Genomic DNA, 27,721 nt, shown 5'->3' with positions numbered 1-27,721 from the left:
ATAGTAGTTATATTCTTGTACATAGGAGGCAGTATTATAGTAGATATATTCTTGTACATAGGGGCAGTATTATAGTAGTTATATTCTTGTACATAGGAGAGCAGTATTATAGTAGATATATTCTTGTACATAGGGGCAGTAGTATAGTAGTTATATTCCTGTACATGGGAGCAGTATTATAGTAGTTATATTCTTGTACATAGGAGCAGTATTATAGTAGTTATATTCTTGTACATAGGAGCAGTATTATAGTAGTTATATTCTTGTACATAGGAGAGCAGTATTATAGTAGTAATATTCTTGTACATAGGAGCAGTATTGTAGTAGTTATATTCTTGTACATAGGAGCAGTATTATAGTAGTTATATTCTTGTACATAGGAGCAGTATTATAGTAGATATATTCTTGTACATAGGAGCAGTATTATAGTAGTTATATTCTTGTACATTTGAGCAGTATTATAGTAGTTATATTCTTGTACATAGGAGGCAGTAATATATTAGTTATATTCTTGTATAGAAGGCCTTATATTTTTGTACTGTATGCGGGCCAGTATTATGTTACAGTAAAGAGTGCCTTTAGTAATGTAGCTTAATCCAAATAAAAAGCCTTATAGACTATTATATAGACTGATTCATTTGTGACAGTAGATTGGTATGAGGATGATGTTGTCACTATTACCTGTTGTATGACTTGACAAAAAGAGCTAGATTATTCTGGTTAATGTCATTAAGAATGTGCTGCCGGTAGGTGTTCACTAGTTCATGGTTGTTGTGGATTTCATCCTAGATACACAAGAAAAAAAAAAAGAGTTTAGCTTAAACGATTAGATGCCAGATAGACACCAGGGCTGTGCTGTAGTTATGTAGTTCAGAAACTAGGTCAGTAAACAAGCTGCTTCACCCGGGGAAAATGGACATAGGCAGGTCCCGGTATGAGGCCGGCGCTCTGGGGCGACCTGTAATACCCATAAAATCCTTCAAGCTCACTTATCATCAGGATACCACAGCTTCATGGCTTCTTACAATAGGGAGTTTTGATACAATGTAACACACTCTGCATCTTTGTTATTTAAACATAATCAGGACAAGTTTTCCGCCTAGGAATGGAAACTGGAATGGTTTCCTTTACTTACAGCAAGCAGAGATCATACAAATGATGAAAACTTCATGCAAAAAGTATGTTGCAACATTTTGGAGAGCTTTTTACAGTTTTGTGAACTGGACTGATTGACATGAAAGTTTAAATCTTTTGAAAGGTGTTGCCTGCGATATATGGTAATTAGAGATGAGCGAATTTCATATTTTGAAATTCGTTCACGCTTCGTTTACTGGTAAAAGGTGAATTGCGTTATGGATTACCACGGACCATAACGCAGTTCTATGCCTTTAGAGGAGTCCTCCCCTGCATAACGGAAACGGGACGGACCCGTTTCGCAGCCCATAGACTTCTATTATGACGGAATGAATAACAGAATGCCTCCAAAGGCTTTCCGTCCTATAATTGCGTTATAGTCCGTGGTAACAGAATCTATAACGCAATTCACCTTTTACTAGTAAACGAAGCGTGAACGGATTTCATAACCTGAAATGCGCTCATCTCTAATGGTAATGTATTTTAGTAAAATAATGGTATACATGTCTTCTTGAAACGTTCTAGCGCCCCCACTCCTTTCCTTCCTGCTACTGCAGCCACGATGTTATGGGGAGGACGGTGCGCCGACGTAAGAACGAGGCGGTTTAGCAACTTAAGTATACCATTTTTCTTTTTTATTAAAGGGGCTTTCTAGGCTCCTGATATTGATGACCTATCCTCAGGACAGGTCATTAAAATGGTTTTTCAACATTTTAATACTGATTAGGTCATTAGTATCTGATCAGCGGGGGTCCGACACCTGGCACTCCCACCGATCAGCTGTTTGGGAAGGCAGCGGCGCTCCTGTGATCAAAGCGGCCTTCTCACAGCTCACCCAGCACAGCGCCGTATATTGTATAGTGGCTGTGCTTGGTATTGCAGTGCTTAGTATTGGTACTGCTTCTAGGCCACATGACCGATCAACGCGTCGTCACCCTCTTAGGAAAAGCAGCGAGAAGGCTGCAGCGCTGCTGCCTTCTCAAACAGCTGATCGTGGGGGTCCCTGAGGATAAGTCATCAGTAAAAAAAAAAAATCTTGGAAAACCCCTTTAATATCTGATTGGTGAGGATCTGACACCCGGGACCCCCACCAATCAGCTGTTCCCTGTAGCCTCTGGTGCTGGAAAGAGCACTTTGAATGGAACAGGAGGCACAGCTCCTACTGTTGATCTATATGTACACCGACGTAATTCTTATGTAATACCTATATTATGTAATGTCTATATACTACCATTGCTATTATGTACTGTTGTACCTGATTTTACCGGTTTAAAGCTCAAAATAAAATAAAAATTATTGTCTCTCAAAGTGTAGTGGCCGTGCCGGGTTACTGCAGCTTTTCTCCTATTCACTTAAAGGGGTATTCCCATCATCAGTTTTCATACTTACCTGCATCCAGCGCGACATTCACTTCCTGGATTCGGCTGGGCTTGATTGACGTCTTCTCCTGGCTGGGCCGCGATTGCGCAGAAGACTGAAGATTTTCTCCCGGCGGGGCCGCGCAATGTCCTGAACGCGCACACGCCGCCGCGCATGCGCCATATTGACTTCTTCCTGGCCGGCGTGCGCGTTCGCGTCTCTGTACTATACTGGCCCGGAAGAAGTCATCATGGCGCATGCGCGGCGGCGTGCGCGTTCAGGACATTGCGCGGCCCGGCCGTGAGAAAATCTTCAGTCTTCTGAGCAAGCGCGGCCCGGCCGGATTCGACAGGCTCGAGGTGGCCGTAACCAGGGGGGGCGAAAGAGAAGAATCAGGTAAGAGGGGACTTATTTTCTCAAAAAGGGTGGGAATTGGGTAATAAAGTGTATTTACAAAAATGATCACTGTCAAATCATTAACAGATTTAACAGTGATCATTGTGATGGGAATACCCCTTTAAATGAGAAATAAACCGCAGTACCCCGGCACGGCCACTACACTTTGAACGGCGCTGTGCTTCCTGTTCCATGTAAACAGCTGTTTCCAGTGCCAGAAGCTGCAGGGAACAGACGATCAGATATTAATGACCGACCCTGAGGAGCCTGAAACACCCCCTTTAATCTGTTAGATTCCCTGCTGATTTTTCTCAGACAAGGTTTGCCTTAAATCTGCTCAATTTATAGAATTTACATTTTAGAACAATATAAACTCACCTTGGAAAACAGATGTGAAATCAGCGTATCGGGCAGTCCATGGGTAAGTCCAGTAAGCTATGAAGCAGAAAAAAATAAATAAATAAAATAAAACTCAAATAATTTCAAGGGGTACCACACCCTCAGACAAGTCCAACCTTCATACCGCTGTCCGACCTGAGCCCTCCTCCAGGGAGCCATCTCACATCCCATGATTGGCTGCCTCACCCTTGCTATGCCCCTCTTTTCGGGAAGGCATTTCCGGGCCGCAGTGACTCTTTGGTATTGATGGTGGCTCATAGTGAGGGCTCGCTTTAACTTCCAAGATTACAAAACATGCCTACTTTCTTCCACAACCAGTCCATGGATTGAGTCACCACATCACTGAATGGGGCTGAGCTGCTATTCCAATCCCAACCTGTAGACAGGCGAGGCGCTGTTTTTGGAAAATAGCTTGTCCCCTAAAATAATGGACTTTGCCAGCTGTATTGGAAGGGGTCCCCTGATGTGGTTGGAGGAAGAGCCACAACAATAGGTGACTTTCTTTTAGGATGACTTGGCTCAACTCTACTCTCACTGTAGAATGAGAGATTCCTGCTCCGGTGGACTAGACTGGACAATATCTGACATGGCCCCTCATTCAGTGGTCAAAGAAGAAGTAAGAGGCCGGACCCGGCGGAGAGTGACCTCTCGTGATTTATACTAACCTAGACATGACCATAGAGGCAAAGCAAAAGTGTAAGAATCATTGCGAGAGAAGAAGAATTGAAACGCGTTGCTCCAATTTACCTTCGTAGCTGCCCAGTCCATCCATCCCTCGGCACAGGGGTTAATGTTAATGAGCACCAGGCCTTCTACCATGCTGGGGTGGTTCAGCTGGAACAGAAAAAATTGTTTGTTCAGAGCACAATTCAGTAAATTTCCACGACAAACCGCGTTTCACACGGAGCGTTTGCAGCTGGAGCCGGCGCACATTCCCCGGCTGGTTTGTTGTGAATTAAGGAGAGGTCGTCTAATCCCTCTAATGGACCTTAATGAGAACTTTATGTTCCAAGCACAAAAATAAAGAAACTCGGATTACACAGAGCACATCGCCTGTATCGTTTATGGATTGAATACAGATGTAGCAGAGCTTAGTTTGTTATTTGGCAGAACCCATGGTGATTTTACTTACAGCAAATCTAGTGAGGATATAGGCACCGGCTCCGATTCCCAGGCCAAGGACACTCTTTAAACTGGGGACACAAAAAGAATCATATCCAATCAGTTTTCTGCAGCATATACTCGGCATTTCCTACAGGGGGCGCAAGCTAGCCAAGAGCTAAAAAACATGGAGGAATATTGTGAATTCAAATATAATGCATAGGCAATAGTAGGGAAGAGGGCACCCTTTTATGTCTACTTGCATTGCACCCCAGGGGGGTTCCTACCCCGACTAACCCCAATTTATGAGGCGTATAACAAAATAATGCTACTCGACTGCTTACCCCAGCTGCTGCACGACACCAGGTAGCATTTCAGCCAGTTGGTCCATTGAAGGGTACACATACCTGAGCAACATGAAATATAATTATTAGCATTTTGTTATCTTTGCTCCCTGGCACCATGACACCTTCCCCGGGAAATTTTTTCCTAATGCCCCTGGCATGAACGATCACTACAGACCATTACCGCCTCCACCATTGCCCCAGGTATCTTCAGAGTCTACCATTACCAATCATCCCTGATCCCAAAAATGGCAGAGACCTCCATGATTGCAAAAATGATGGGAGGGCAGTGTCCTGGGCACCTTTCTCATTTTTCCCTGCAAAGTCACTGGAACTGTGTAGGTACTTAAACTGGGGCCCTTGACCAGTGGGGGCACCATGATCAGACAATGATATGCCTTCACTTGAGATGTATCTATTAACTATAGGCAAGGGTGGGGCTGGGCATCTGGTTTGGGACTGGTGACATCACTGCACCTGTGTGATGACACCTTTTGAAGGGTTTGAACACTTTTTATGGTTATGCCAGATGGCTCCATCTAATGGGACCTCCAGTACCCGAGGAGAGTCCTGGACAATGTGATCAATCACACATTGGGGATGAGGAGATGCAAATTCACTAATGGGATCTGGGACCCAAATCATTTCCAGGACCCATGGAGGTTCGAGTGAATGGACCGAAACCGGTCAACCTAAAGTGTACGAGGACCTCAACCTATCCAACAGACCCAGAGGTGTCTGGTGGCCACTTATCTCCATCCTACAACTTGAATAATAAACCTTCCACTTGAAGGGGTTGTAAAACATGGCTGCTTTCTTCCACATACAGCGCCACCCTTGTCCACAGGTTGGGGGTGGTATTGCACTTGGTCCCATTCACTTTGATGGAGCTGATCTTCAACATGTTTGGAATTTGCCCCATTGTGTGTAGATGCCCGGAACGTGTGCACAACATAAGACGTTCCTCCTCCCCGAGCCGTACTTAGCCATCCCCAAGTCACTCGTCATTACTAAATCTTGATTCTGAGAAGTCTCATTGAAGCTGACAGGGCTTAGTGGTCCATTAACCTCTTCCATTCCAGAGTTACTAAATCTGAGGAGCAAAACACAATCATCTCATTATAGCCTTACCCAGCAGGGAAGGATGCAGCTCCTTCGTTCTGACCGGGGGCATCCACATGGCACACGGAGAAATGCTGCGTGATCTCGTGCATGTCTTCGTAGTTAAACAGGGAATTGAAGCATGTTTTATCTAAAATTTAGGAAATGCACAAAATTGACAGTTATCGCTGCCCCGGAATCTGTGACGGCGACAAAGTCATGGTTTTTACATGAAAATTGTAAAAAGTTTAACATTTTTGCTCAACTTAAAATCGACGTGAATCCTGTACATTTCTATTATAATGCATGTGACAAATAACTAGATGTAGCTGAGCTGAGTGTGTCATTTGGCAGGGTGTACCGTCAGACTGTGACTTAACCTCACATACCACAGAACGGCTGGCCTTAGGTGGGAAATTGGCCAATTCTCCTTAATTCTTATGGGGCCCCGAAGGACAGTAACCCAAGAGCCAACTAACACCACCCAGTATTATTTACTTATGTCTGGTGGTATTACGTAAACATTATATTGTCGTATTATATGGGCTCTTTAAGGGAGTATTATTTGGATACTGTATATGATTTAGTCATTATATGGCAGAATTCTGTGGGATATATATATATATGGTAGTATTACCTAGATACTATACAGAGGTATTATGTTGGCTTTATATGGTAATAGTACTATATGGTGGTATTATGTGGGCTGTATATGGAAGAATTAACTTCATACTATATAGAGGTATTATTTGGGCTGGATATGGTACTATAGGACGGTATTGTATGGACTGTATGTGGCAGTATTACCCACCTATCTGGCTTGTATACAGTAATATTAGCTTGGTACTATGTGGTGGTGTCATGCGGGGTGTATATTGTAGTATTACCCTGATACTGTATAGAGGTATTAAGTGAATTGCATTTGGTCATTTTCCCTTAGCGCTATAGGGCCGTATTATGTGAGCTGTGTAAAGCTTGTATATGGCAATATTACCTTCAAACAATATAAAGTTAGTCTGTGGGCTCCTATATGGTAACATTACTTTGGTTTTACATTGTAAATTATGCAGGCTGTACATGGTACAGAGGTATTATATGGGCTGCATATGGTAATATTATCTTGGTGTTATATGGCGGTATGTTATGGGCTTTATATGGAAGTGTTACCTTTGCACTACATGGTGGTATTATGTGGACCGCATGTGGCCGTATTATTATTGTATTATTACTTGGCTAAAATTCTAAGCAAAACTGTCCAAAAATAAGAAAACAAAGAGGGCCCTGTTTGACTTTTTGCCCTGGGCCCTATTTGCTATAAAACACTACATATGAAGGATGGGGCTCGATGTGCTCAGTTGCCACTAAAAGGTAGCTTGTGAGCTAAGACATACGGAGAAAAAAAACATTCTACAGGGTCACTGTATACAATGGTCATGGGATGTTGTGTCACCATAATGTATTTATGATCTGCAATTGTTCCAAGGAGCTCCAAGGATTTGGACAGGATCAAAGTGACTCAAAATCACCAAAGACTGCCTGCTATCCCAGGGAATTACCAGGGGGTGGATGCTATACCATGGGATCACCATATTATGGTTTCTTTTCTATGGCTCCAGTAGAGAGAGGATGCTAGCCCTAAGGGTTGTCAGAGGGTGAACAGGATTGAATTCTTTCTCAGGGTTGACCAAGCAGGTTCCCTAACTAGGTTCTCCAAGGAATGCAAAGGGAATTTCCAATGACCTTCAGGACCACCACGGAATGGGTGCTATATCCTACATAGTCATGATGTTCAGACATCACCCTGAGATGGACACTACACCCTGGAGTCACGAAGGAGAAGATATTTTGCCATAGGTCCACCAAAGTGATGAGACTATCCTTCAGAGAAGGTCTCCTATAAGCATTGTGTCAGGTCAGAAAAGATCCACCAAGTTCTGCATGCTGTGTAGAAACTATTTATAAGCCATAGATCAAGTCCATGAAGATAAATGCTTACGGTTTAGTCCAATGTCGTGGTACGTCAGTATGACTGGCCGGTTCTGTCTTGGCGTTCCACACATGGTGACGTGGATGATTCCATGAGCTGTTTCAATGTCATGTTCCTGAAGAAGACAGCAGAACAGTTAACATTAATGGTCATAAAGTCAATGCAAGGTTCAGCATGTCCACCAAATGTTCACCAAACCAGGTGGGCCCAGACACCATCCCTTCTCCACTGCCCAAGGGATTTGTGTAAAGCCTCAAGGACTTGGGCTGTTGGATGTATGTCCAACACAATGTAATATATCTTGTATTTTTTTTTTTTTGTGCACCTGGGAACAAGCAACGAATGTTCAAGCATGGAGTACCCCAATGAATTTCCATGTTGGTGGCCCACAGAAGTAGACTTCTTCAGAAGGACCAGTACATGGGATTCTGACATCAAAAACATCTACCTATGTACCATAGTTTAAAGCAAGGGTGCAGAAACTGCAGACAGACCAGGGCACTGGTGCTTGGGGGACCCAAAGGACAGTCTGCTTCACAAGAAGACACCAGTATTACAAATGGCACATGGTAGGTGTGTCCCTGTTCGAGATATTGAACCAAGGCAAGAGGTTCTTCGCGGTAGACAGTCTCTACTATTAGAAGGCTGATCACAAAGTGTCCTCCTGCTGGAACCCCCAGTGATCAGCTTTGATCTGAGGGCAAACCAGGCGGTAAGTGTTCAGTTTCCCTGCAGCGCCACCACAGGAGAAATGAAGTATTACACAGTGTACATTTAAATCAATGGTTTGTCTGCGTAATGCAGGACATGACAGGATGGTCTATCTTTGCAACCACTCTCCAGGCCGGCCAGGAGATAAGGCCCTGAAGTGAGAACCCTCTATTATCTCAGAATTACCTAATAGGGTATATGGAAGTGAACTTTATAAATGTGTTAGTCCCGTTATTCTGATTGAAGAGGTAATTCTGCATGCCCCGGGGGGTAATAATTGTACAGGGCTGGTAATGACAAATACACCCGGCACTTCTTTTATTACTATTTATTAATGGGAGGTGGAATACCCCTTTAAGGCCCTACGTTCGGTCATTTACTGCATGTCATTAGCAACTAAATCACTGAAGATAATTATGTTACGTAAAAAAGTTGTTCCTGACAAAAGGCCTTCGATTTAGTCGTCTCTGTCCGTCTGGGCAGATCTAATAAACCCCGAATTAAGGCCCCGCTCGTGTCTCCATAGTGATATGGATTTAATGCCTCGGCGCTGACCTCACAACATACGTCTACAAAGTGTTACTCCACAAACGGCACGGCTCCTGAAATTATGTGAGCGAGAGGCACTGTGACAATGTACTGTGGTCTGATGAAAAGTCCTAAAGGATGTTATCTGATGACAGAATCAGCTCTGCTACATCTGTACATGAAAGAATTGTGAAACTGTACATATGTAGAAATAGATAGATATAAAGTATATAGATATGAGATAGATAGATAGATAGATAGATAGATAGATACATGGGTGTAACTATAACCATAGCATGTGCTTTGGGTCCCAGATGTTGGGGGGGGGGGGGGGGGGGGGCAGTCAGGTGCAAAAATATTATACATTTTTGTGGGGAATAACAATATGGGGGTTTTTTGCTATAATGTGGGTTTTCTGATACATGGTGCAATTATACATTAGATAGATAGATAGATAGATAGATAGATAGATAGATAGATAGATAGATAGATAGATAGATAGATAGATAGATAGTACATGCCCAGGGAGAGCAGACTGTGCCAGCAGTGCGACCAGCAGGCCGTGGAGGATGGGGCTCATTTCCTGCTGCGGTGCCCCAAATACTCAGCAGTAAGGGACGGTCACTTCAGGAGACTGTCTGATCTCTGCCCAGACTTCACCTCCATGGAGGAGGAAGAGAGACTCTCCATACTGCTGGGGGAAGAGGAGAACACAACGGCCATAGCAGCACAATATATTACTGCCTGCCATAGACTGAGAGGAGCCTGATATACCATGGACTCTTATATCCTCACCCTGGATGTGTCCCCATCCCCCAACCCTACCCAATTTTTCCCACTTGCTTTGGCAATGCTAAAATGTATTTAGTCCTGCCAATAAAGCTGATTTGATTTGATTTGATAGATATGAGATAGATAGATAGATAGATAGACAGATATGAGATAGATAGATAGACAGATATGAGATAGATAAATAGATAGAAATAATACCATAGGATGATGCGCACATCATGTAGATATAGCCTCTTACTTACATCATTAGTAGTATAGAAGACGCACCCGTCCACGTCCCACACCATTATAGAGCAGGAGATGACAGGAGCGACTACCGAAGCCCAGGAGTTACCGGGAGCCTCCCATGTAACAGGCTTATATAGCCCACCTGCTGCTCTGCATAAGAGCTCTACCTCCCGGCGGGCACCACCACCACCACAACAAGCTAAGTTGGGATGAAGAAGTTCTTAACCTTGATTTGTGTCAAAGGTTCATCATATGACAAATGCTCTCCCAATCCAGCTCAGACAGCAAAACAAGGTCAACCTCAGGAAAAAGATGGGGGCCACCCATGCTGGCACCATGCCACCAGGACAAATCCCCTCCATGACCAGTTAAGAAGGGCACAGCAAGGGGTGTAGGGCATAACACCACAAGAGCCTGTGATGCTGATCAGTACTGACAGGTCTTATCTAGGGTCTTTGGCCAATGCTGGGTCAACTCAGTCCTCCTTCCTGAAAATGTAGGAACATCACGTATGCGAAAGAACGCAGTGTGGCTGGAAAGATCTAATGGTTTGGTAACTCTTAACAATTCTTCATTCCAAAAATGATCATGACCGTTTCCCCAATTGGGGGTAGGTGGGGTGAAGAAGACATCTCCCTATTTGTCTCCTCAGGAGCAGCGCCCACTCTGGAGGACTCTCCATGCATTACCGGCACATTTGAAAAAACATCTTGTAATACTACATTTCTCCTCTAGTGGCCACTGTAGGAAAAATGTGCAGCTGCTGTGGGATCCCCCTGAAATCACAGCTGATCACAATCGGTCCTCATTTAGAGGTTGTCTCGAGAGGTTGTCTGGGATCACAAATTTGGCCTGTGCGCAGTACTGGGGTCCGCATTGTGGTCCTGTACACAATGCGATTCTTTAAATTTCCTAGTTTGAGAACCTCTCTGATTGCCAATGTAAATTTTACCTGTGGGAATCCAGGGCAGAAAGGAGCGCCACCTACTGGTTGTGTGCGCTCTAAGGCGGCCATAGACATAATGATGATAAGCCTGAATCGAATGGGTTTTCTGGGACTACTATATTAATGGCCCAGACCAGTATACAATGTAAAGTATGAACAGGGTCAATAATAACTACTAGCAGAAGGACCCGGCTTCGCACAGGTATATTTCATCTATTTCATTTCATGTTTGTGTGTGATGTGAAAAGATATTGACAGCATCCCCCATAACAGTGACCTCTACAGCACCTCGCCTCCTTAACAGTGAACTCCACAGTCCCCCACCTCTTAACACTGACCCCCCCACATTGCCCCACCACTTTAAAATGGGACCTCCACAGCAGCCCATCCCCTTAACTTTGACCTTCACAGCAGCCCGCCCCTTTAATAGTGAGTTTCACAGCACCCCACTCCCTTGACAGTGACCTCCTCAGGGGCCCGCCCCCTTCACAGTGACCTCCACAGTACCCCGCCCCCCTCACAGTGACCTCCACAGTACCCCGCTGCCTTAACAGTGACCTCCTCAGCAGTTGCCCCTTTAATAGTGGCCCCTGCCCCCTTAATAGTGACCTCCACAGTGTCCGCCCTTTTAACAGTAACATCCACAGTAAACGCTTCTTTGACAGTGACCTCCACGGTGCGACACCACAGTTGCAAAAAATCCATCCAAAATGGATTTTTCTGTGACTGTCGCATCGCAGCATGTCACATGTCACAGTGCAACACCGTGGACTATCATTATAAAAATTGTTGCACGACACATGTTGTCATGTAGCCCCAGCCTAAAGCTGACCTACAGCAGTGAAGAAAAATGACTGGTTGTTATGGAAACCTGGAGTAAAACTGTGTGTATGTGGAGACTAAGGGCCTGCGAGCTTCTATTGGCTGATAAGGGTCATGTGACCGTGTGTATGGCAGTTGTTATATGAAGAGAAAGACTGGCAGGCTTGTATTGGCTAATGGAGGTCATTTTTGGGGAATATCTCGGGAACCCGCAAGATTTCTTTCCAGGCAGCAAGGGATGTGTATACCAAGTTTTGTTGAAATCGATGATTGCGTTTTTGAGTGATCACGGAACATACACACATATATATGTCCTTCTTTATATATATATAGATAATGCCGTCTATAATGTTATAATACCGTCTCCCAGCCAGTAAAGCACTCTGCCTCCAGAACTGTAGAGGTCACATACGTGGCTATTGGGATTTGCTGTCTGTTATTGATTCAGTAAGTGAAATCCAAGCAATTAGACTGTAGGCGCTAAATCTCACTTCATATCCCCTGGGATACAGAATGAAGGACAACAAACCCCTCTGATATTTATGACCTACCTTCAGTATCAGAGGGGTTGGTGGTCCTTCATATTTAAAGAGTGTAGCTCTGTAGTCAAATATGGACTTGTTTTATATACAGCCCCACAGAGATATATGGAGTCCAGTCATTACCTATATAGTCCTATAGTGAGACAGAAAGCGCCATATACAGTACAGACCAAAAGTTTGGACACACCTTCTCATTCAAAGAGTTTTCTTTATTTTCATGACTATGAAGGCATCAAAACTATGAATTAACACATGTGGAATTATATACATAACAAACAAGTGTGAAACAACTGAAAATATGTCATATTCTAGGTTCTTCAAAGTAGCCACCTTTTGCTTTGATTACTGCTTTGCACACTCTTGGCATTCTCTTGATGAGCTTCAAGAGGTAGTCCCCTGAAATGGTCTTCCAACAGTCTTGAAGGAGTTCCCAGAGATGCTTAGCACTTGTTGGCCCTTTTGCCTTCACTCTGCGGTCTAGCTCACCCCAAACCATCTCGATTGGGTTCAGGTCCGGTGACTGTGGAGGCCAGGTCATCTGGCGCAGCACCCCATCACTCTCCTTCATGGTCAAATAACCCTTACTTTCAAAGTTTTCCCAATTGTTCGGCTGACTGACTGACCTTCATTTCTTAAAGTAATGATGGTAACTCGTTTTTCTTTACTTAGCTGCTTTTTCTTGCCATAATACAAATTCTAACAGTCTATTCAGTAGGACTATCAGCTGTGTATCCACGTGACTTCTCCTCAACGCAACTGATGGTCCCAACCCCATTTATAAGGCAAGAAATCCCACTTATTAAACCCGACAGGGCACACCTGTGAAGTAAAAACCATTTCAGGGGACTACCTCTTGAAGCTCATCAAGAGAATGCCAAGAGTGTGCAAAGCAGTAATCAAAGCAAAAGGTGGCTACTTTGAAGAACCTAGAATATGACATATTTTCAGTTGTTTCACACTTGTTTGTTATGTATATAATTCCACATGTGTTAATTCATAGTTTTGATGCCTTCAGTGTGAATCTACAATTTTCATAGTCATGAAAATAAAGAAAACTCTTTGAATGAGAAGGTGTGTCCAAACTTTTGGTCTGTACTGTATATATAGTCCTATAGTGATATTTGGAGCCGGACAACCCCTTTAAAGAGGTTTTCCAATAATAATTATTCTTTATCAAGTGCCTGCAGCCTGCAATGTAAGGTTATGCACATGGGAAGGAATAATGCAAGTCACTCGTACATACTAAATGGTAAAACACCAGGTAAGGCCTCTTTCACACGACCGTGTGTCCCTCGTGGCCGTATTGCGGCCCGCATATGGCGGGTCCGCAATACATGGGGCACCGGCTGTGTGCATTCCGCATCACAGGTGCGGACCCATTCACTTGAATGGGTCCGCAAATCTGGAGATGTGGTGCGGAACGGAAGCACGGAACGGAAGCACTACGGAGTGCTTCTGTGGGATTCTGTTCCGTTCTTCCGTTCCGCAAAAATATAAAAACTTATTATATCTTTTTGCTGAACGGAGGGATCGTGGAACCCATTCAAGCGAATGGGGTCGCGATCTGCATGCGGCTGGCCCATGGTCGGTGCCCGTGCAATTTGCGGTTCGCAGCACGACCACGGGGGACACATGTTCTTGTGAAAGAGGCGTAAGGGAGAGTTCACATCACTGTTTAGCTTTCTGTTCTTCTGATCCGTCAGAAGATGAGAGAGAGGAAAAAAAACAGGATCCTGTAAAAAAACGGATTCTGTTGCATCAGTTGTCATCTGTTTGGGCCATTTCCATCTGAGATCCGTTTTTTTAGATGGAAACAAAAGTACTACATGCAAGACTTTTTTTTACCGTCTAAAAAACGGATCTCAGATGGAAATGGCTCAAAAGGGTGACAACTGATGCAACAGGATCCGTTTTTTTTACAGGACCCTGTTTATTTTTTCTCTCTCTCTTCTTCTGACGGATCAGAAGAACGGAAAGCTAAACAGTGATGTGAATGTACCCTAAGCTGTAAAAACCAGTGTCAGGCAGCTGCTGCCAAGGCCAATAAGATAATGGGCTGCATCAGAAGGGGCATAGATGCCCATGATGAGAACATAGTCCTACCACTTTACACATCACTAGTCAGACCACACATGGAGTACTGTGTACAGTTCTGGGCTCCTGTGAACAAGGCAGACATAGCAGAGCTGGAGAGGGTCCAGAGGAGGGCAACTAAAGTAATAACTGGAATGGGGCAACTACAGGACCCTGAAAGATTATCAAAATTAGGGTTATTCACTTTAGAAAAAAGACGACTGAGGGGAGATGTAATTACTATGTATAAATATATCAGGGGTCAGTACAGAGATCTCTCCCATCATCTATTTATCCCCAGGACTGTGACTGTGACGAGGGGACATCCTCTGCGTCTGGAGGAAAGAAGGTTTGTACACAAACATAGAAGAGGATTCTTTACGGTAAGAGCAGTGAGACTATGGAGCTCTCTGCCTGAGGAGGTGGTGATGGTGAGTACAATAAAGGAATTCAAGAGGGGCCTGGATGTGTTTCTGGAGCGTAATAATATTACAGGCTATAGCTACTAGAGAGGGGTCGTTGATCCAGGGAGTTATTCTGATTGGAGTCGGGAAGGAAAGCATTTCCCCTAAGATCAGGAAAATTGGCTTTGACCAGATTTTATGCCTTTGCAGGATAACCGGCTGAACTGGACGATGTCTTGTTTATAAACTATGTCACTATGCTACAAAATCAGTAACAAAATGAAATAAGCAATTTAAACCATAGGAGTCAGGGCTGTGCTCACAAGAGCTTACAATCTATGGGGAAATGGGGTGACACAAGAGGTAGAAGCGCTCGGTTTGTACAGCGGTCCGGCCATTATTATACTGCACAGGAGAGAGACTGTATAGAGCGGCATGAGGCATCACTGGCCAGTATCTGTGTATGTCCGGACCTGAAGGGTGTGAGGAGCGGGCGGTATACTGGTGAATGAAAGGATCAGGGTCTGAGGAATGGAGGAGAGTTCAATTAGTTAATGTTTATACCTAGGTAGCACAGAACATATGGGACAGGGAGACCCAGAGGCTGGATTTGAAGCTCATGGATCTCAATGGAAAATCTGGATCACCCCACCCCACCCCTGCTTTGCTATAAATCGGCTTCTATTATGTGGCGGTAGAATCATTTACAGTATATTATCCCAAAGAATGAGAAGATTCCTCTGAGGAACACATAAGGGATGACAACCTCAAGGCTCCTCGGGGGCGGCTGCATGCAGAGGTAGAAGTCACACCCAAAGTCTGGCATCTGAAGGGGCCTAAGACCCCTATTGCCACATGAGGTCACCAATGGATTCTAGTGAGGGCACATGGGTCACTCTGATGTCTCCCACCCATCCACCCTCCCTGACAACCTATCCATGACTTGTTTGGGCTAGGTTAAGATTGGTGGGGTCTTCATCCCACCTCCAGGACCTGGACATCACCTAATGTGTATGCGTGTCCTCTCTCCACTGAAGTCTATGGGAACTATGGAGACAACCAGACAGTGACTTCCTTAAAAGGGTTTTTAATTTTTTTAAATTTTATTTGGGGGCCTTTCAAGCAGACCCTTCCCCCCTCCCCATGTGGTCGGACCTCCAGAGGGAAGCATACTTACCTTCTCCAGCTCCTTCGCCCCCCCCCCCCCCAGAGCTGCTGAGTCCGCATGTCAACATCTGGTTAGACACCCGCTGCCGCCAATCACTGGCTGCAGCAGTGAAGCATCCCCCTTGCATCATGTGACCTACTGGATGACACAATGGGGTGTGTTGTCTGCTGCAGCCATCAAACCTGATGTTGACATGCGGGGACCGGAGGTGGGGGTGAGGTGATAATGGGGGTCCTGGACAGGGTCATGGATAGGTTGTCAGGGAGGGTGGATGGGTGGGAGGCATCAGAGTGACCCATGTGCCCTCACTAGAATCCATTGGTGACCTCATGTGGTAAAGGGGTCTTAGAGGTAGAAGACTTTGGGCGGGACTTCTACCTCTGCATGTCGCCGCCCCCGAGGAGCCTTGAGGTTGTCATCCCTTTTGTGTTCCTCAGAGGAATCTTCTCATTCTATGGGATAATATACAGTAAATTATTACACCGCCACATAATAGAAGCCAATGGCGGTTTTATGATCCTCACCGACGAGGTTTATCCTGTTAGGAAATCACAATGTTGTCATTATTGGCACCATTTGTGCTGCTGACATCATAGGAAAGCAAATACCTGTAACCGAAGTGCGGTCAACGTCCGGGGAGACAGATGGCCGCACATGACAAGCAAACGTCGCTGTTATTAGGGAAACGGCCACTGATTTGCTTTAAAACACCATCTCAGGGAAGGAGGAGGAGGACAACACTGGCGGCCGGGGGGGTAATCTGCTGAGGATGAAGTTGCTCGCCATCTGTCCAGACATTGTGACCTTTATGCAGCAGAGGAATTGTTCCATCCATAGCATTGGCGCGGACTGCGTATACAGAGGAAGATGCCAGAATGTCACAGTAACCTTCTGTGTGTCTTTATGGAGTAATGGACAGGAATTGTAGGGTTACAACAAAACACGGAGGACGGAGAAGATGACATGGCGGTCTCCTCCCTGCAGAGTTACTGGAATAACTAACATGACCTTTTACTCTGTGGCTCATCTCCCCATCCTCCTCAATCAATCACTGCCCCATCTCATACAGCCCTGTCCTCACTAACATCCCATGAGTGCACAAGTCACTGCCTCCTGCAAAATCAGCACACTCCTCTGCTGACATACTCTGTGCTGCAGTGCACTCTGCTCCTTCCACTCTGTAACTCTCGCTCTCTGGCTCCATCCTTTCCTTCCATCACTGCCCCATCTCATACAGCTCTGTCCTCACTAACATCACATGAGTGCACAGGTCACTGCCTCCTGCAATGACAGCACACTCCTCTGCTGACATACTCTGTGCTGCAGCGCACTTTGCTCCTTCCACTCTGTAACTCTGGCTCTCTGGCTCCATCCTTTCCTTCCATCACTGTGACGTCTCATACAGCCCTGTCCTCACTAACATCCCATGAGAGCACAGGTCACTGCCTCCTGCAATATCAGCACACTCCTCTGCTGACATACTCTGTGCTGCAGTGCACTCTGCTCCTTCCACTCTGTAACTCTGGCTCTCTGGCTCCATCCTTTCCTTCCATCACTGTGACGTCTCATACAGCCCTGTCCTCACTAACATCCCATGAGAGCACAGGTCACTGCCTCCTGCAATATCAGCACACTCCTCTGCTGACATACTCTGTGCTGCAGTGCACTTTAATCCTTCCACTCTGTAACTCTTGCTCTGTAGCTCCATCCCTTTGTTCAGTCACTGCCCTCATCACATTTAGCCCTGTCCTCACTAACATCACATGAGTGCACAGGTCACTGCCTCCTGCAGTATCAGCACACTCCTCTGCTGACATACTCTGTGCTGCAGCGCACTTTGCTCCTTCCACTCTGTAACTCTCGCTCTCTGGCTTCATCCTTTCCTTCCATCACTGCCCCATCTCATACAGCTCTGTCCTCACTAACATCACATGAGTGCACAGGTCACTGCCTCCTGCAGTATCAGCACACTCCTCTGCTGACATACTCTGTGCTGCGGTGCACCCTGCTTTTTCCACTGTGCAACTCTTGCTCTGTGTCCTACTGCCCATTTCCCTTGCTCATAAATTCAAGAGTCCAAATTACTCCTGTAATACTCTGTGCTGCTGGGAACCAGGTCAGCGACCTCCCATTCTCCTACTCATATTAAGGCCTCTTGTGCGCCCTGTGGCCATGCTGCGGCCCGCAATTGACCTGAGATGAATGCACGAACACCGACCGTGGGGCAGCCGCAGCGGATCGCGGACCCATTCACTTTATTGGATCCGCGATCCGCCCGTTCTGCAAAAAGATAGGACATGTTCTATCTTTTTGCAGAACAAAAGTACGGGACGAAACCCCATGGAAGCACTCTGTAGTGCTTCCGTAAGGTTCCGTGCTTCAGTTCTGCATCTCCGGATTTGCGGACCCATTCAAATGAATGGGTCCGCATCCGTGATGCGGAATGCCAACGGAACGGCGCCTGTGTATTCGCGGATCCACAAATGTAGTCCGCATTATGGCCACGGAGCGCACACGTTCGTGTGCAAGAGGCCTAAGAGTCTGACCAAGTTACATACAAAATATCTGTACACCTCCAAACCTTAATTCCCCAGTAGCGGAACGAGTACGGTCACTCAGCAGCACAGAGTATTACAGGAGAGTAATTCACTTGTACTGTATCATGATGTGAGGGATTTCATACAGTGACGTGTAATGGCTTGTAAAACGGTAACATGGCCAACGGCTTACCCCAGCATACCTGTAGACGCCCCCCCAGTAACGACAGCATCCAAGATGGTGGCAGTCACGTGATTTACCGAACTGGTGCCAATCAGATAATGACGGCATCTCTCATCTATGTGCCATCAAGGTTATTAGGGAGTAACCCCTTATTGTGACCCCCTATAGGGTGGATATCATGATAGCGAGCACAGTTTCAGAAAGAAAGCGGAAGTCGGAAAGTCATGGCGACATTCGATTAGCAGCCACAGTCCTATGGAGGAGAGGACGTCAGCCTATTAGGAGCACTGTTAGGGCTTCTTGGCCCCTATGGCGGTTTTCACAGAGGGACACAGATTGCCTACCGCTCTAAACACTAATCGCGTGGAAATGCTCTTTCTGGAGATCTGCGGCTTTGGAGCGAGCTGGATATAACCGCAGTTAAATGGATTAGCCTTCCCTCACTGGCTGACACACTTACATATTATCCATGGGACAGGACAGACGCTGCCGCCATGACACAGTGTGAGGGGATAGGGAAAAGGCGTCCGGCTGATGCCCGGAATCTGCCTCCTTAGGAAACAAAGTATCCAGTATTGAGGTTAAAAGCTTCTAATCTGATACAATGTAACTAATGGATAAAACTACAAAGACCTTAGAACCTTCTTCTATCCTGGGGAATTGCATGACCAACAACTCCTTGATAAGTCCTGGATCTCGCCAGTAAGACCCCGGCCACCAGCATCTTTTCTGGGGGTTCATTCATGGTCCAGGGACATATCAAGGTCTATGAATTCATTTTAAGGGGCTGCTTTCTAATATAAAAAAAAAGGTAAAAAGGCCACAGTACCGGCTAAAACAGCAACTTTCAGCACTTCAGCTGCTGTAAAACTACTACCCCCAGCATGCACACTTGCTCGGCTGTTTTCGGGACTCCCATAGAAATGAATGGAGCATGCTAGGAGTTGCAGTTTCACATCACAATATTCAATTTTTTTTACGGTGCGGACGGATCACGGACAAATTCAAGTTGAATGTGTCTCGATCCATTCCGCCCGCCACACGGATGTTGCCCTGGCATTGCAGTCCCCAATGCACGGAACGGCCGCACAACGGCCGTGTACATGAGGCATTCTATGGTAATATTGCTATAAAGTCCATACATAACCATACCATACAGTGGCCTAAAACAGCGCCCTTAAGTGGCCATGGCCCCATAATACCGCCATACGATTCCACCATAAGGCTGCCTTGTAGAGTACAATGCCCAAATAAAATGACACAGTGTCTACATAGAAAAGCTATATGTTCTTTCCATAGGGCTACATGCACATGACCGTGTGTGTCTTGCGCTCCGCAAATTGCTCATGTGCATGTAGCCTAATACTGCTGAAGGATTTAATCACATTGTATGATCAAGTCGCAGTGATTATCAGAAAACCATAGTATTTCATCCCGATTTGACAAATATTACAGAAAAAAACAACAAATTGACCACACCGTGTGAATAAATCCATAAAATCTTGCAATATAATTGCTAAATAGCAGCATAATACAATGCGCACACCATATTACCATAAAATTCCTAAATAAAAGTAAAATACCACGACCACATAATACTGCCATACAATTTGTAAATAAAAGCATAGTACAGTGCCCCATTAATACTGCCATAAATGTCTAAATAAAACCCTTGGAACCTTTATAACATTAGTTTACATTTTACACGTAATACTCCCATATACAGCGGTGCCCACATACAGCTCCTCTATAATACTACCACAGAGAGCCCACATAATGCCTCCATATAGTGCCAGTCTAAAACTAGATATGCTAGAAAGAATTAAAGACCGTGCCCCCTAAATGACGCCTTGCCCCTCTTGCTCATGTTACAACCCCCCCCCCCCCCAATGTATGTGCCCCCCACAATCTTTATACTAAGCACAATAGTTGACAATTGCACAAGTCATAAAAAAAAATCATATAAAAAGAAATGATGGTAAATGTGTAGTGACCGATAGTGGGCGCTCGTCACGCACTCTATATGGTGCAAATTACCTTAATTTCATATTCTTGCAGTAATACAGTAATTCCCTAAAACAGAGAAGAATAAAATCACATTAGTTTTCTTCAAAAATAAATCTGGACGTCATTTCTATTAGTGCAAAAGGTCGGAATCGCCTACATAACAATTCCCGAATATAGGAGGGGGCTCTGGACGTGGAAGTCAGAAGTAATTCCCTGCTATTGGGCGATTCCCGTAGTGGGGGGGGGGGGACCTCTGTGGTCTGACAGGTTGCATCTGCTGCCCCTGCTGAAAGTACACCTGGGTTGGCCTGGCACATAAGACCTGCGACCACCACAAATCTATCAACTATATAACAGTATTATTGAGAGCTGGTATTCTGACATTGTTTAGTAGTAGTATTTCAGCACTGTATAGTGTTAATATTTTAGCACTGTATGGTGGTAGTATATCAGTGCTGTATGGTGGTAGTATTTCAGCACTGTATGCTGGTAGTATATCAGCACTGTATGGTGGTAGTATATCAGCACTGTATGGTGGTAGTATTTCAGCACTGTATGGTGGTAGTATTTCAGCACTGTATGCTGGTAGTATTTCAGCACTGTATGGTGGTAGTATTTCAGCACTGTATGGTGGTAGTATTTTAGCACTGTATGGTGGTAGTATATCAGTGCTGTATGGTGGTAGTATTTCAGCACTGTATGTATGGTGGTAGTATTTCAGCACTGTATGGTGGTAATATTTCAGCACTGTATGGTGGTAGTATTTCAGCACTGTATGCTGGTAGTATTTCAGCACTGTATGGTGGTAGTATTTCAGCACTGTATGGTGGTAGTATTTCAGCACTGTATGGTGGTAGTATGTCAGCACTGTATGGTGGTAGTATTTCAGCACTGTATGTATGGTGGTAGTATTTCAGCGCTGTATGGTGCTAGTATTTCAGCACTGTATGGTGGTACTATTTCAGCACTGTATGTATGGTGGTAGTATTTCAGCGCTGTATGGTGGTAGTCTTTCAGCACTGTATGGTGGTAGTATTTCAGCACTGTATGGTGGTAGTATTTCAGCGCTGTATGGTGGTAGTATTTCAGTGCTCTATGGTGGTAGTCTTTCAGCACTGTATGGTGGTAGTATTTCAGCACTGTATGGTGGTAGTATTTCAGCGCTGTATGGTGGTAGTATTTCAGTGCTCTATGGTGGTAGTCTTTCAGCACTGTATGGTGTTAGTATTTCAGCACTGTATGCTGGTAGTATTTCAGCACTGTATGTATGGTGGTAGTATTTCAGCGCTGTATGGTGCTAGTATTTCAGCACTGTATGGTGGTACTATTTCAGCACTGTATGTATGGTGGTAGTATTTCAGCGCTGTATGGTGGTAGTCTTTCAGCACTGTATGGTGGTAGTATTTCAGCACTGTATGGTGGTAGTATTTCAGCGCTGTATGGTGGTAGTATTTCAGTGCTCTATGGTGGTAGTCTTTCAGCACTGTATGGTGGTAGTATTTCAGCACTGTATGGTGGTAGTATTTCAGCACTGTATGGTGGTAGTATTTTAGCACTGTATGGTGGTAGTATATCAGTGCTGTATGGTGGTAGTATTTCAGCACTGTATGCTGGTAGTATTTCAGCACTGTATGGTGGTAGTATTTCAGCACTGTATGGTGGTAGTATATCAGCACTGTATGGTGGTAGTATTTCAGCACTGTATGGTGGTAGTATGTCAGCACTGTATGGTGTTAGTATTTCAGCACTGTATGGTGGTAGTATTTCAGCACTGTATGGTGTTAGTATTTCAGCACTGCATGGTGGTAGTATTTCAGCACTGTATGGTGGTAGTATTTCAGCACTGTATGGTGGTAGTATTTCAGCACTGTATGGTGGTAGTATTTCAGCACTGTATGGTGGTAGTATTTCAGCACTGTATGGTGGTAGTATTTCAGCACTGTATGTATGGTGGTAGTATTTCAGCGCTGTATGGTGGTAGTATTTCAGCACTGTATGGTGGTAGTATTTCAGCACTGTATGTATGGTGGTAGTATTTCAGCACTGTATGTATGGTGGTAGTATTTCAGCGCTGTATGGTGGTAGTATTTCAGTGCTCTATGGTGGTAGTCTTTCAGCACTGTATGGTGGTAGTATTTCAGCACTGTATGGTGCTAGTATTTCAGCACTGTATGGTGGTACTATTTCAGCACTGTATGTATGGTGGTAGTATTTCAGCACTGTATGGTGCTAGTATTTCAGCGCTGTATGGTGGTACTATTTCAGCACTGTATGTATGGTGGTAGTATTTCAGCGCTGTATGGTGGTAGTATTTCAGTGATGTATGGTGGTAGTATTTCAGTGCTCTATGGTGGTAGTCTTTCAGCACTGTATGGTGGTACTATTTCAGCACTGTATGTATGGTGGTAGTATTTCAGCGCTGTATGGTGGTAGTATTTCAGTGATGTATGGTTGTAGTATTTCAGCGCTCTATGGTGGTAGTCTTTCAGAACTGTATGGTGGTAGTATTTCAGCACTGTATGGTGGTAGTATTTCAGCACTGTATGGTGGTAGTATTTCAGCACTGTATGGTGGTAGTATTTCAGTGATGTATGGTGGTAGTATTTCAGTGCTGTATGGTGGTAGTATTTCAGCGCTGTATGGTGGTAGTATTTCAGCACTGTATGGTGGTAGTTTTTCAGTGATGTATGGTGGTAGTATTTCAGCACTGTATGGTGGTAGTATTTCAGCACTGTATGGTGGTAGTATTTCAGCACTGTATGGTGGTAGTCTTTCAGCACTGTATGGTGGTAGTCTTTCAGCACTGTATGGTGGTAGTATTTCAGCACTGTATGGTGGTAGTATTTCAGCACTGTATGGTGGTAGTATTTCAGCACTGTATGGTGGTAGTATTTCAGTGATGTATGGTGGTAGTCTTTCAGCACTGTATGGTGGTAGTATTTCAGCACTGTATGGTGGTAGTATTTCAGCACTGTATGGTGGTAGTATTTCAGCACTGTATGGTGGTAGTATTTCAGCACTGTATGGTGGTAGTATTTCAGCACTGTATTGGCAGAACCTGGATGAACCCATTAACACTGGGTATGTTCTGCAGTGTGTATTAACCTTGGAGGCGACCTGTGGTTCCGTCTGCACAGTATATCCGCCACATATGGCAGCACAGTATACCTCTGGGGGAAAGCATGTGGCATAATATATCAGTAGTAGTCTGACGGTCAGTTACCAGGCCATGCTGGGGGTTGTACTTCCACAGAAGTTTTGCAGCTCCTTAATAAATCAGACTTCACAGTAACTGCATGAAGCGAACGCGGGTATTCAGTCTATCAGTCTTTTCTTCTAATTCTCTGCCTCTGATTCCTCGGAGTCAGCCTGGGGGAGGCCACTTAAGACAATTCCTAACAAATTGCTCATATCCACAGGTGCTGGCAGATACATCCTGTAACTATAGGGCCTGGAGTAATCCCCTGCCAGTACTGTAAGGACCGAATGTTCACTACCTCATCCTTCTCCACCAGCAGCGGCTTCCCCTCTCCGAAACTGAAGTCCTGGAGCTGTGTAGACATTTTCAGAGACTGCAAAATAGAAAGAATGTATCTGATTAACATAAGAAACGCTCTCCATAATGTACATCAGAAATGTATTAAAATGCAATGCATTGTCTTTAATCTGGGCTTAAGAAGAACTCCGAATCCTTCTCCCTACAGTCATCTTACATTACCAAAAATAAAGACATTCCTGCGTTGGTCTGAGCTCTACTTCCAGATCCATGATTTCCCGTCTTAGTGTTTTAGGATTTTCCGAGGACGGGTGGACGAGTCATTGGATCCTATGCAAGAGCTCGACAGTTCTATATCCATAATGTTAGTTTATATCAGGATCCCATTTTATCTAAGACAATACATGTAGGATATAAATGTCTACTACACTGGGCACTAAACTACAGCGTTCTCCACCTTTCCGTTGCATAACTTTGCCTGATTGAGTTGGGTGGAGTTGCTGATTGTTGAGCCTTTATATATCCAAGCTTTACTTCATTCTGGTTGCCAGGTATAGCATTTGCTCGGTGTGTTGCCTCCAAGATATTTTGTACTTTTTTTCTGTACTCTAGGATTTGTAGTTCCACAACTGTATCTTGTGTTATTCTAGTGTGTTTACTGTGTATTCTGGGATCTGTAGTTCCACGATCTCTTGCTTTGCTGTTGCATAGTCCAGGCTGATGTGCTGACTTGAATTCACATAGGATAAGTGCCCGTTCACTGTCATTCATCCTCAGTCTACCTATATGACTTACACTTGTCATCCCCACCCCATTGCTGGATCATCTCCTCCTTCCTTGACTCTCGGCAGTCAGTTCCTTTCATCCACCATTGAGTTTGTTTCAACTATTGTTCTTTCCCAAAACCCTTAAGAGGCTGCGATGCACCTCACAAACACTAGGTGGCGACATTTAGACACATTTAGCACAAGCAACTCATGATAAAGTATCACAAGTCGTGAAACCCACACAAACACAACCCTGAGACCATCATGGAGTAAATCATTTCTAGACTTTATGTAATAGAACTGATGATCTGTCTGCTCTTGGGGACTTATAAATGTCAAGGACAAAGTTACAATTTCCAGCAAACCAATAATGAAGAACAATAAATATTTGGGAAAGATCCAGAGAGCTCTAACATGTATCAATGGCATGTAGCACATTACCAAAAGGTTTTCATTTGGATGATTTCTATAATACGTAGAAACAACTCCCAACATATTCCAACCACTGCACATGACCATAATACAATCCTATTATACTGTATACATAGAACACCACGACCCCAACATCAATAGACGAATGCACATTACTCTAATACATAATACAAATCTAATGCACATCAAACAGGCACAGAATGCTTCTTAAATAATATTGCTGTGATACTGAAGAAGCAGAGAATGTGGGAGATTTCTGCCCTGAAGCCTGCAGACTGGTCAATGCTGCTCTCAAGTATAATACAGGATGTAGCTCAGGATCAGTACAGGATAAGTAATGTACAGATATAGTAGAGTTAACACTCATGCTTTATGAGACGTGTTATCTAAACTAAATGCGTTAAGCAAACTCCTTCAATTGCTTTCCAATGGCTTTTGTTTCAAGATAACGCATTGAGTTAAGAAATTTGAGTTAAGAGTTTGAGTGTTAACCCTGCTACATCTGTATGTACACAGTGACAGGATCAGTACAGGATAAGTAATGTAATGTATGTACACAGTGACTGCACCAGCAGAATAGTGAGTGCAGCTCTGGAGTATAATGCAGGATGTAACTCATCATCAGTACAGGATGAGTAATGTAATGTATGTACACAGTGACTGCACCAGCAGAATAGTGAGTGCAGCTCTGGAGTATAATACAGGATGTAACTCAGGATCAGTACAGGATGAGTAATGTAATGTATGTACACAGTGACTGCACCAGCAGAATAGTGAGTGCAGCTCTGGAGTATAATACAGGATGTAACTCAGGATCAGTACAGGATAAGTAATGTAATGTATGTACACAGTGACTCCACCAGCAGAATAGTGAGTGCAGCTCTGGAGTATAATACAGGATGTAACTCAGGATCAGTACAGGATAAGTAATGTAATGTATGTACACAGTGACTCCACCAGCAGAATAGTGAGTGCAGCTCTGGAGTATAATACAGGATGTAACTCAGGATCAGTACAGAATAAGTAATGTAATGTATGTACACAGTGACTGCACCAGCAGAATAGTGAGTGCAGCTCTGGAGTATAATACAGGATGTAACTCAGGATCAGTACAGGATAAGTAATGTATGTACACAGTGACTGCACCAGCAGAATAGTGAGTGCAGCTCTGGAGTATAATACAGGATGTAACTCAGGATCAGTACAGGATAAGTAATGTAATGTATGTACACAAAGACTGCACCAGCAGAATAGTGAGTGCAGCTCTGGAGTATAATACAGGATGTAACTCAGGATCAGTACAGAATAAGTAATGTAATGTATGTACACAGTGACTGCACCAGCAGAATAGTGAGTGCAGCTCTGGAGTATAATACAGGATGTAACTCAGGATCAGTACAGGATAAGTAATGTAATGTATATACACAGTGACTGCACCAGCAGAATAGTGAGTGCAGCTCTGGAGTATAATAGAGGATGTAACTCAGGATCAGTACAGGATAAGTAATGTAATGTATGTACACAGTGACTCCACCAACAGAATAGTGAGTGCAGCTCTGGAGTATAATACAGGATGTAACTCAGGATCAGTACAGAATAAGTAATGTAATGTATGTACACAGTGACTGCACCAGCAGAATAGTGAGTGTAGCTCTGGAGTATAATACAGGATGTAACTCAGGATCAGTACAGGATAAGTAATGTATGTCCACAGAGACTCCACCAGCAGAATAGTGAGTGCAGCTCTGGAGTATAATACAGGATGTAACTCAGGATCAGAACAGGATAAGTAATGTAAAGTATGCACACAGTGACTGCACCAGCAGAATAGTGAGTGCAGCTCTGGAGTATAATACAGGATGTAACTCAGGATCAGTACAGGATAAGTAATGTAATGTATGTACACAGTGACTGCACCAGCAGAATAGTGAGTGCAGCTCTGGAGTATAATACAGGATGTAACTCAGGATCAGTACAGGATAAGTAATGTAATGTATGTACACAGTGACTGCACCAGCAGAATAGTGAGTGCAACGCTGGAGTAACCCAGGATCAGTACTGATGAGAAACGTAACATATTTACAAAAATAAAAATAAAGGCTTACTGTAACTGTTACATATTTACACAGCAGGATTGTGAAGATGTGAAGTTGCGCTATCAGCGGATTCCTCACCTTTGCTCTATGACATTTAGCAGATCTCGTGATGGGATAAGGACACTTGGAAGGCGCGGAGGAACACAGTGATCTGCTGCAGTTAATGA

General features: G+C 44.3%; 1 protein-coding gene across 1 annotated transcript in view; it reads right to left on the bottom strand.

Moving 5' to 3' along the window:
• Positions 1–27,721, bottom strand: part of NDRG1 (N-myc downstream regulated 1) — a 47,911-nt gene that overhangs the window by 14,843 nt on the left and 5,347 nt on the right. The window contains exons 2-10 of the mRNA XM_040432545.1: positions 24,261–24,335; positions 20,794–20,829; positions 7,831–7,936; positions 5,865–5,985; positions 4,734–4,796; positions 4,421–4,481; positions 4,036–4,122; positions 3,268–3,324; positions 682–785 (exon numbers count right to left, since the gene is read on the bottom strand). Of these exons, the coding sequence (XP_040288479.1) occupies positions 682–785; positions 3,268–3,324; positions 4,036–4,122; positions 4,421–4,481; positions 4,734–4,796; positions 5,865–5,985; positions 7,831–7,936; positions 20,794–20,829; positions 24,261–24,326 (701 nt within the window). The 5' untranslated portion in view covers positions 24,327–24,335. The remainder of the gene's footprint in view (positions 1–681; positions 786–3,267; positions 3,325–4,035; positions 4,123–4,420; positions 4,482–4,733; positions 4,797–5,864; positions 5,986–7,830; positions 7,937–20,793; positions 20,830–24,260; positions 24,336–27,721) is intronic.

Source organism: Bufo bufo, chromosome 5 (genome assembly GCF_905171765.1).
Source record: "Bufo bufo chromosome 5, aBufBuf1.1, whole genome shotgun sequence".
In the NCBI taxonomy this organism is placed as follows: Eukaryota; Metazoa; Chordata; class Amphibia; order Anura; family Bufonidae; genus Bufo; species Bufo bufo.
Note: the sequence above shows the minus strand (reverse complement) of the source record. Positions and strands in the feature narration are given on the sequence as shown.